Raw genomic sequence first — 11,305 nt, 5'->3', positions numbered from 1 at the left:
TTCCTACATTTCAGGGGGTAGACTAGATGGCACTCTATTGAGGGAAAATCTACCGTATTTTTGGCTCTATAAGACTCACTTTTTCCCTCCTAAAAAGTAAGGGGAAATGTGTGTGCATCTTATGGGGCGAATGCAGGCTGCACAGCTATCCCAGATGCCAGAACAGCAAGAGGGATTGCTGCTTTCACTGCGTAGCGATCTCTCTTGCTGTTCTGGTTTCTGAGATTCAGAATAATTTTTTTCTTGTTTTCCTCCTCCAAAAACTAGGTGCGTCTTGTGGTCTGGTGCGTCTTCTAGAGCGAAAAATACGGTAATCAAGATGTTTTATAGATGGTACTTAACACCTACCAAAATAGCTAAAATGTATAAGACAAAAACAAATCTGTGCTGGAGGTGTGGTAAAACAGAGGGGACACTTACACATGTTTGGTGGACCTCTGAAAAAATCAAAAGCTTCTGGAACACAGTATATGATGAGCTTAAAAAAATGTTTAAGTATAACTTTATGAAAAATACAGAAGCTTTTCTACTAGGAACAACAGACACAGGTATAGCAAGAGAAGATCAGAAAATATTCCTCTATGCCACAGGAGCGGCAAGGATCCTAACTGCTAAAAACTGGAAAAAAGAAACTGTGCCAACAAATAAGAATGGCAAGACAAACTGTTAGAATATATTGAACTGACTAGATTAACAGACGCAATTAGAGATCACACTAGACAAGCGTTTCAAAAAGCATGGGGCAAATGCAGAGAATACTTCACAAAACAGTGCCCTAAAATACATACCTGGACTTGTTTTGATTAATGTCTGCAGGAGACTTTGTGGATATATAAGTTATAATTAGAAAAATCTTAATAATTATTCATAAAGGAAACAGTTTATAAGAAGCAAATAAGGAGGCCAGATACAGCATAAAGGAATTCTTTTATTTGGTTGTTTGTATTGTTGTATGTTATGCTCATTGTATGTTATGCTCACGTTTAATGAGGCTGAATTTGTGTATTGGGGGTGGGGGTTTATGTTATGTTGTAAATAAAATTCCAATAAAACAAAAAATACAAGGAATCACAGCTATTTTACTACAAGTCTGCCTTTTAGCAATTAGCCTGAAATATGCTTTGCATCACCTCAATTACAACACAGATGGATGTGTGACTTAGTTGTGGGTGGTGTATAAATGGAGACAACAATGTTACTTCGTCTTATCTTCCCATCAAATAGCAAGTCGTTTTATTTGCAGAATGCTGACAAAATTATACCAGCACATCTTGGCCTTGGTGTTTGCTGTTGACGAGATCAATGAGAATCCCGGGATCCTGCCCAATGTCACTCTTGGGTTCCACATCTATGACAGCTATACTGATTCAAGGATGACCTACAGGGCCACTCTGGACCTGCTCTTTAATGCAAATTACTTTGTCCCCAACTACCAATGTGGCATCCAGAAAAATGTAATAGGAGTCATCGGGGGACTGAGTTCTGATACCACTTCATGCATGGCAGACATATTGGGTCTGTACAAGATTCCACAGGTAGGACCTGAGCATCAGAGACAGAGAGACTTGGCACTGTTATCCATTCTTCTTCTTTCTTTCCAGCAGAAATTTGTTGATTCATAAATATGGAATGGTGCACTGGGGAAAAGCAAAAGGAGCTGAAATATATGGGAAACGTTTGGGGAATATAATATGGGTCCCCAACAATGTGTATGAAAAGGGTGAGGATCTCAAGAATATGTGTTGAAATATTATTCTGAAGGTGGCAGATTGCTAAATGGGACTTCTAGGTGGGATCATACCTATGGGACCGCCTCTCCTGGTATGCCCCGCGGAGGACCTTAAGGTCCATAAATAACAACACTTTGGAAGTCCCATGCCCCAAGGAGGTTAGATTGGCCTCAACCAGGGCAAGGGCCTTTTCAGCTCTGGCCCCGGCCTGGTGGAACGCCCTACTGCAGGAGATCAGGGCCTTGCAGGATTTGATATCTTTCCACAGGGCCTGCAAGACAGCTGTTCTGCCTGGCCTTTGGGCTGGACTGAGTCTAACCCCCACCCTCTCCTTTTTTAATTTTTTTAATGGAACCCCTTATATGGGATTTGTATATAAATTTTCCCTCAGCTCTTTTTGCTGACCCATGTAGGACCAGCATAGATAGCTGGCCCCAGTGAATATTTGATGTTTTCTCCCCTTATGTCTTTGATCTATAGGCTACCACTAAAATGAGGCTGCATTTTAAACTGTATTCTAACTTATATTTTAATCAACTGTTGTGGGGGGGGGGGTTTGGGGGTTTTTTTGTTTTTTTTTAAGTGTTGTTACTGTATTTATATTCATTGTTAGCTGCCCTGAGCCTGGTCTTGGCCGGGGAGGGTGGGATATAAATAAAAAATTATTATTATTATTATTAACTCTGAAAGCACGGCACTGGATACTGAACTGGTGGGCTCAACTCGTGATGTTGATGCTAACTTACAAAGCCCCAAGCAGTTCAGGACCCATTAACCAAGCAGTACTTTCCTCAGTACCCACTGATCCATGGTTTGAGATCAGTAGGGGAAGTCATTCTTAATGTCCTTCCAACAGTCATAGCCAATAGATGATAACAAGGACCAGAGTTGTAGTTCTGGCACTGGGGAGACAGATCTGGCACTGAAGGCAGCCCTGTTTAGGGAAGTTTTTAATGACTGATGTTTTAATGTCTTTTTAATCTTTTGTTGGAAGCCGCCCAGAGTGGCAGGGGAAACCCAGCCAGATGGGTGGGGTATAAATTGATGATGATGATGATGATGATGATGATGATGATAATCCAGCAGTACTGCTATCGTACTGTTGTGCTGCGTTGCTTGAATGACTTTTGACCAGGGGTAGACAACCTAAGGCCTTATTGCTTTCTCAATGAGGCCGGCAGATGATCCAGGAATCAGCGTGTTTTTACATGACTAGAATGTGTCCTTTTATTTAAAATGCATCTCTGGGTTATTTGTGGGGCATAGGTTTTTGTTCATAATTTTTTTTTCAAAATATAGTCCGGCCCACCACATGGTCTGAGGGACGGTGGACCAGCCCCCTGCTGAAAAAGGTTGCTGACCTCTGGTTTTAATAGTTTTAGATGTTTTAATATTTGCTGTAAATGCTATGGTGTTCTTATATTTTACTGACATTTCATTGTGCATTATCCTGGGCTCCTTATGGTGAAACAGTAATATAAACAAAAATAATAAATTAAAAACTACTAGGAATCAATATATTCAGAAACAGTTGAGCAAGACTATATGTGTGTATCTGTTTGTGTTTGTGTTTTGTGTGCAAGTAGAGGAGTATTGCTCTCAAAAAAAAATTGTGGAGTATATACAATTGCGCTGTGAAAAAATATTCAGTTAAATGGCAATGTGATCCACACTCTTGTTCCCATTCTTACATGTTTGCCTTTTTTTCAGATTTCATATGGTTCATTTGAATCACAAGCAAATAATCTAATTAAGTTCCCATCCTTTTACCGCATGGTCCCCAATGAAGCCCTTCAGTACCAGGGAATTATTCAACTACTTCTGCATTTCAGATGGAAATGGGTTGGGCTCGTCACTATGAATAATGAAGGTGGAGAACATTTCTTGCAGATCATAGAGCCAATGCTTTTCGAGAATGGGATCTGTTCAGCATTCACAGAAAGAGTTGTAAACAATCTGCGTTTCACTGGTAACGTATTTGATTTGATGAAAGATACAAAAATTTTATCGTCAGCTTTTTTGACAAGCAAAGCCAAGGCAATTGTTATATATGGGAAAACTGGGACGATTTTATGGTTGGCAAGTACTATAAAGGCACTGAAGATGTTTCAGTTGCTGTTTCCTCAATATAAGAAGTCCGCTGAAGTAAAAGTATGGATTACAACAGCCCAAATTGATTTTGCATTACACAGCATTCAGAAAACTCTTGGGACTGATATACAAATATTCCACGGTGCTATCTCTTTCACAATTCACTCAAAGGAGCTTCCAGGCTTCCAAAAATTTATTCAAGATGTAAATCCTGGTTGGGCAGAAGGAGATGGTTTCATAAATAGTTTCTGGCAACAGGCATTCACTTGTTCAGTTTCAAACTCCACAGAGACAATGAACACTGATAAAGTGTGTACTGGAGAGGAGATGCTGGAGAGCATCCCTTCTCCATATTTTGAGATGAGCATGACTGGCCACAGCTACAGTATCTATAATGCCGTCTATGCTTTGGCGCATGCTTTTCATGCTATGCAGTCAGCTGGATCCAGCCACAGAAGAAGGGTGGTTGCGGATATGCTGTCTCCTCAAAATGTGAAACCTTGGCAGGTAGTGTTCTTTTCCTCTAGAAAACCTGGCCACGTTCTGGAATTTAGCAGGGCAATGGTTAATTTTGTAAAGCATTCTCTTATGCCAACTGGCCTATTCAGTTGTTTGCTTTTCTTTTTCTTATAATTTTCTTTTCTTACCATTTCATTCGTGTGTGTGTGTGTGTGTGTGTGTGTGTGTGTGTAAAGGTAAAGGGACCCCTGACCATTAGATCCAGTCGTGGCCGACTCTGGGGTTGTGGCGGTCATCTCATTTATTGGCCGAGGGAGCCGGCGTACAGCTTCCGGGTCATGTGGCCAGCATGACTAAGCCGCTTCTGGCAAACCAGAGCAGCGCATGGAAACGCCGTTTACCTTCCCGCCAGAGCAGTACCTATTTATCTACTTGCACTTTGACGTGCTTTCGAACTGCTAGGTAGGCAGGAGCAGGGACCGAGCAACGGGAGCTCACCCCGTCATGGGGATTCGAACTGCCGACCTTCTGATCGGCAAGTCCTACGCTCTGTGGTTTAACCCACTGCACCACCCACGTCATTCATATATATATATATATATATATGAATATATGAGTATGAATATACTCTTTATATAAAAAGTAAAAAAAGCAATTGAAGAAGATAAAATATAGACAGCAAAGCAGGGAGGGGGGACACATTCAGTTTTAGATGAACCAGTCATTTTGTGGGGTTTTGTATAGTATTGATGGTATCTTATGCTGTGCACTGCTTTGATATTTTATGTGAGCTGGCAGTAAATAAATAGTTTTAGATGTGAGAACTTAACAAAATAAACTTTGATAAATTAGCTGTTAAATAGCACAATCAGTCTCTTCCTCAGTGAGAGAGGCAGCACTTAAAATAGTAAACAAAAAAAGTGGTTTCTCATGCCTGTACAGTTAGCTCATATTAGCACCTCCTACTTGCCAAACTGTTGTAAATGGTGCAGAATGTTTGGTTCTAGTGGATGCGTGTTCCCTCCTAAAGGAAAAGAGCTTAAAGACATCCAGGAAAGCTATGGAGCAATCTTAATAAGAATATCACAGCACTTTATATACATTTTTAATATCTCTCCACCTAGCTCCATTCATTCCTGCAGAGGATCTCATTCAACAACAACGCTGGAGATGAAATTACATTTAATGAACATGGAGAATTAGTAGCTGAATTTGATATTACCAACTTGGTCACTTTCCCAAATCAATCCTACATCAGGGTCAAAGTGGGAAGGCTGGATCCTCAGGCACCTCCTGGGAAACAACTCACCATTGATGAGGACGGAATCAAATGGCAAAGAGGCTTGACTCAGGTGAGGAAATAACTGCACAGTCTCTCCAATACAGTGGTACCTCGGGTTAAGTACTTAATTCATTCCGGAGGTTCTTAACCTGAAACTGTTCTTAACCTGAAGCACCACTTTAGCTAATGGGGCCTCCTGCTGCCACTGCGCACGATTTCTGTTCTTATCCTGAAGCAAAGTTCTTAACCTGAGGTACTATTTCTGGGTTAGCAGAGTCTGTAACCTGAAGCGTATGTAAACTGAAGTGTATGTAACCTGAGGTACCACTGTACCAACATTCATTTGAAGATATGTTTGTAAGCCACCTGGCAGAAGATCTTGTCCTTTAAGAAGTACTGAAAGTTCTACCAGTAAATATACAAATGACAACAATATTAAAAGTGCACCATTCAGAAAAAAACATCTCTAACAAGAACTCAATTAATGTCAGAGGATGTTGTCCATTATTCTCTTCTGTGAAATCCCTGAAGCTGGCTTGCTGGCTGGTTTGTTTGTTTCATAAACTGCACTCCTTGATTGTTAAAAATACCTCAAAGTGCTTTACAAGAAGACCAAACAAGAAAATCTAGGGGGAAACCATAACTACTTTAAAACATACCAAAGTCAAAATACTAAAACAGATTATAATTTCTGCTTCGTGGCATTAAATTGAATTCTAACCTACTTGGTTATTCTAAGTATTAACATTCTAATCTTCTACCGTTTGGATGATGTTTAATACAGCAGGTAATTGTCACCCTGAATGTGCTACCTGTGCAATTAGGAAGAATATATTTTGCACGATTAGTGGTCCGCTTTACTGGTAGATTATCTGATGTAAGATGAATGCTCCAAGATGTTCTCTGAATATTAAACTCTTCAAATATATTTGAATAGGTGCCACCGCTTTCAGAATGTAATGACATCTGCCATCCTGGTTATGGAAAGAAAAAGAAGGAAGGAGTTAAATTTTGCTGCTATGATTGCGTTCCATGTCCAGATGGGATGGTCTCAAATGAGAAGGGTAAGCCATGCCATGTTAAGATATATCAAACAGTACAATGCATTGCAGTAATCTCTGAGAAGCTCTTTTGCAATTTTGTTCTCATTAAAGCGGAGCAAGGATTTAATGATGGCATTATGCATTTTTTTTCCATTGGTTATAAATAATATGTATACAATTTTAAGTTTCAACCAGTTTGAAGAATATGTTTTTTTAAGAAATGAAGTTACTACATTCTGCCATCAAGTTCTACTAACTTGAGATGAAATAGAAATTGTGATTCTTCTTTAAGAACAAGGCTTACTGAGAGAAGCTGAAAAGTCTTGTCAAAATTAGCAGGCTTGGCTCTCAAATAATAATAATAATAATAATAATAATAATAATAATAATAATAATAATAATGATGATGATGATGGGTGGCTTCCACAGAGACCAAAAATACACTAAAATGTCACACATTAAAAACTTCCCTGAACAGGGCTGCCTTAAGATGTCTTCTGAATGTCAGCTAGTTGTTTATCGCTTTGACAACTGATGGGAGGGCGTTCCACAGGGCGGGGGCCACTACCAAGAAGGCCCTCTGCCCGGTTCCCTGTAGCTTTGCTTCTCACAATGAGGGAACCGCTAGAAGGCCCTCGGCGCTGGACCTCAGCTTCCGGGCAGAACGATGGGGGTGGAGATGCTCCTTCAGGTATACTGGGCCGAGGCCGTTTAGGGCTTTAAAGGTCAACACCAACACTTTGAATTGTGCTCGGAAACGTACTTGGCTATAATGATTCATAAGGATAAAGGGGTGGGGAAAGAACGAGGCAAACAAGAATTAAAAAGAACATATGTCCTTCACATACAAAAGTCCAGATTTGATAACACGACTTAACTGTTTAAAATGTTTTAGGCATGAAGTTTTGAAAGGTTCCCTGGAGAAAAATATTGGGCTAGGTGGACTCTTAATAAAAGATGTTTTTAAGAATAGCTGTAACTGGTTTGGATTGTGATGCATTGCTTTCCTCTCCCGTCCAGAAATGGAAACTTGTCTCGTATGCCAAGAAGATCACTATCCAAACAAGGGCAAGAATCAATGCATTCCTAAGATTCCAAACTTCTTAGCCTTTGATGAAACTTTGGCCATCATTTCAACATTCTCTGCACTATTGCTGTCTCTGATCACAGCTCTAGTCTTTGGCATCTTCCTTAGGCACCGGGACACTCCCATAGTCAAAGCCAACAACAGAAGTCTCACCTATGTTCTCCTTGTCTCCCTCCTCTTGTGTTTTCTCTCCTCTTTACTGTTCCTTGGAGCACCAAATAAGGCGACCTGCCTTCTCCGGCAAACCAGTTTTGGCATCGTCTTCTCTGTGGCCCTCTCCAGCATCTTGGCCAAAACCATATCAGTTGTTTTGGCATTCATGGCTACCAAGCCAGGATCCAGGATCAGGAAATGGGTGGATAAAAGACTGGCTTATTCCGTTGTCCTCTTTTGCTCCAAAATTCAAGTAGGGATCTGCACTCTGTGGCTGGCAACCTCACCTCCATTCCCTGATTTAGACATGCACACAATGACAGAAGAAATAGTACTGCAGTGTAATGAAGGCTTGGTCCTGATGTTCTATTGCGTCCTGGGCTACATGGCCTTTCTTGCCACGGTCAGCTTCATTGTGGCCTTCCTAGCCAGGAAGTTGCCTGACAGTTTCAATGAAGCCAAATTCATCACCTTCAGCATGCTGGTCTTCTGCAGTGTTTGGGTATCCTTTGTCCCAACTTACCTGAGCACAAGAGGAAAATATATGGTGGCTGTTGAAGTCTTTTCCATCTTGGCTTCCAGTGCTGGCTTGCTGGGCTGCATCTTTTTCCCCAAATGCTACATTATTGTGTTGCGGCCTGAGCTGAACAGCAGAGAAAATCTAATACGAAGAAAGACATAAATGATAGAAGAGTCTGTGGTTTTATTACATTCTTGGTATCTGCATAGAACTTTAAAAGAGGTGTAACTGTGCAATAGAATTATACTATTTCGGGATTTTGTTCTCTTGTTTCGTGGTTATGAAATAGTTGCTGGTTTAGTGGCCAGGGGGATAAAAAGTTCAACTCTGAATGCTGAAAGGTGTTCTGATATATTCTGTGCTTTATTGCTAAACATTGACTTATGTAGTAAACCTATCCAGACTAAGTATATCTCCATACATTTCTGGCGTTATTTTCATTTTCTCTTAGGGCTAACTGTTGAATCTGATTTAGATTTGGAGTGCAGGTCCTAAAAATTATCTTCATAATAAATATTTCTGTTACTGCCTTTACCAAAAAAAAAAAAAAAAAAAAAATCCAAGCTTGTGTCCATTGTCCAATGCATCAGTTTCCAAACAAGGCACAAAATCAATGAATGTTAAGATCCACTTACTAATACTGAAAGAACTGCAAGGAGAACAACACAGAGATTTGTGTGGGGTTTTATATATATATATATATATAAAGAGTAGAGTCACACATCCATTTTCTGGATTTGAGACTTCCTGGTTGCTTTTGATGCCATTTTTTTGTGGGGGGTATACCTTCTGGAGTAGAAGTGCCAACTGCCCATAGAAAACAAGAGAGAGACCCATAATTTTAGCATAGCTGAGACTGGACAGCAAAGCACTGAACATGTCTAAGTCAATTCAGAAGCTGGGTGCTACTGTATGTGTGTCTCTATTTTTCTATGGAAATCAACAATGCCAGATCTTGAGCTGATGATGAATCATTCCTATTCTTTCATTATGCATAGGTGCAGCCCCTTTCAGTGTGCAATGATAACCGCCATCCAGGTTACAGCAAGGCGAAGAAGGAGGGGGAGAAGTCTTGCTGCTATGATTGTGCTCCGTGTACAGAAGTAATGATCTCTAACCAGGATGGTAGGAGGCGCAGACCGCAATTGGGGGTATTGCTCAGAATAAACCTATAGGCCCACCCCCTCCGTAGGGTTTTTCCGAGTGGCCCAGGTGTTTCTTGGCAGATGGTAAAATTCAGATAAAATTAAGCAAAGGGGTGATCTTAGTAAGTAGGGAATATATTAATTTGGGGGGAAATGAATTAATTTAATAGTTTGTTGCCTACAGGTGGTTTGGGGAAATAAATATGGTGATTCATTCTTATTATTGTTATTATTTATTGAATTTATATACCGCCCTATACACGGGGGTCTCAGGGCGGTTCACAGAATAAAATCAAGATATAAAATCACAAAATACCTAATAAAAATAAAAACAATAACCCAATAGTTCCCCCCCCCTCAAAAAAACCCACCATATTTTAATAGGACATAGGATGTAAAAACCAAAGGCCTGGTTAAAAAGGAAAGTTTTTACCAGGCACCTAAAGGTGTATAATGAAGGTGCCAGGCAAAATTCCCTGAGGAGAGAATTCCACAAATGGGGAGCCACTGCAGAGAAGCCCCCGTTCTCCTGTTGCCACCCTCCAAACCTCTCACGGTGATCTCAGGATCTGGGTATGTTCATGATAAAAAGGGAAATTAATTTATTTATCTCCTGCCAACCTAGCAGTTCGAAAGCATGTCAAAGTGCAAGTCGATAAATAGGTACCACTCCGGTGGGAAGGTAAACGGCGTTTCCGTGCGCTGCTCTGGTTCGCCAGAAGCAGCTGAGTCATGCTGGCCACATGACCCGGAAGCTGTAGGCCAGCTCCCTCGGCCAATAAAGCGAGATGAGCGCCACAACCCCAGAGTCGGTCACGACTGGACCTAACAGTCAGGGGTCCCTTTACCTTTACCTAATTTATTTAGAGGCAGGTGTTTGGGGAAATTAAGTGGGTGTGTCTGAATCCAAGAGGAACTGATCTGGAGCAGGGGTGCAAGTTAACTGAAGAGCTTTTGTGGGGTGATTTGGGTGGGAAACCTGTTGACTTGCCACCACAATTTGTCCAGAAAGTACAGAAATTCAGCAAACCCCTACGAAGGCTTCTTAAACGGGCGAGCAGGGAGGGCAAGAAGCGCTGATTTGAATCATTGTTTTCTATTATTGCCACCAGGTGGCAGTACAGGACCGCTCTTAAGGGAAGCTCCACCGCTGCTCCGAGAGCTGCGAGATGAGACCTATGAGCTGAGTGGCCATGTGAGAAACAGGGAGTTTGCAGTTTGAGGTTGAAGGGAGCCTGGGATTCGCCTGAAATGGCGTTGCGGCCTTGCAGATGGATGCACAAGCCACTCCCTTAATAAACAAGGCAGACCTATGCTGTCTGCTTAACGGAGTGTATTTCCCTCTGATGTAAACAAAAATTGCCCTTTTCCCTTATGGGGTATCCAAGAGCCCATATAGAGTCCTTACATAGGTTCCCTATTGGTAGGAGAGAATAACAGAGGCCAACCAGAGAAAACTGAGAAGCAAAGCAGCTAGTAAGTCTGATCTTTATTGATCTGTTGCAACAGGGTGCTCCCCTCACCCGCAGGAGAGGAGGAGGAACCCAGACAAATGGCGTGCAAGGCATTATAAAGACTTTTGAAATTGCCACCCTGTAGATCAAGACCACCCCCAGAAACATCATACATACATCACAGAAAAGGCAGCCTAAACAGAAATTTGAATGTTGTTTTTCTCCTGTCCTTGTTTATCTCCTGTCTGGCAGGTTACTTGATTGGATTGCCTGGGGAGCCTGGCCAATGTTTTGTAATGATAAATACTTAGTTCCTGGGCCAGGTCACAGGCTCACACCCT

General features: G+C 41.3%; 2 protein-coding genes across 2 annotated transcripts; both read left to right on the top strand.

Annotated features, from left to right (window-relative positions):
- Positions 1-1,113: 1,113 nt before the first annotated feature.
- LOC309328389 (vomeronasal type-2 receptor 26-like) lies at positions 1,114-7,514 on the top strand (the record flags this gene model as incomplete). Its single annotated transcript, XM_081838384.1, has 5 exons — positions 1,114-1,535; positions 3,441-4,328; positions 5,405-5,632; positions 6,500-6,626; positions 7,501-7,514. Exons 1-5 carry the CDS (start codon positions 1,245-1,247, stop codon positions 7,512-7,514), a joined length of 1,548 nt encoding a protein of 515 aa, XP_081694510.1. The 5' UTR covers positions 1,114-1,244.
- LOC309326637 (vomeronasal type-2 receptor 26-like) lies at positions 7,435-8,839 on the top strand. Its single transcript, XM_081835508.1, has one exon. The coding sequence runs from the start codon at positions 7,628-7,630 to the stop codon at positions 8,525-8,527; it is 900 nt and encodes a 299-aa protein (XP_081691634.1). The 5' UTR covers positions 7,435-7,627; the 3' UTR covers positions 8,528-8,839.
- Positions 8,840-11,305: the final 2,466 nt, after the last annotated feature.

The sequence above is a fragment of the Podarcis erhardii genome (genome assembly GCF_964252035.2).
Source record: "Podarcis erhardii genome assembly, chromosome: 13".
In the NCBI taxonomy this organism is placed as follows: Eukaryota; Metazoa; Chordata; class Lepidosauria; order Squamata; family Lacertidae; genus Podarcis; species Podarcis erhardii.
Note: the sequence above shows the minus strand (reverse complement) of the source record. Positions and strands in the feature narration are given on the sequence as shown.

Coding starts and splice junctions, on each gene's coding strand:
- LOC309326637 (XM_081835508.1), top strand. CDS start 7,628: ATGGAAACTTGTCTCGTATGCCAAGAAGATCACTATCCAAACAAGGGC.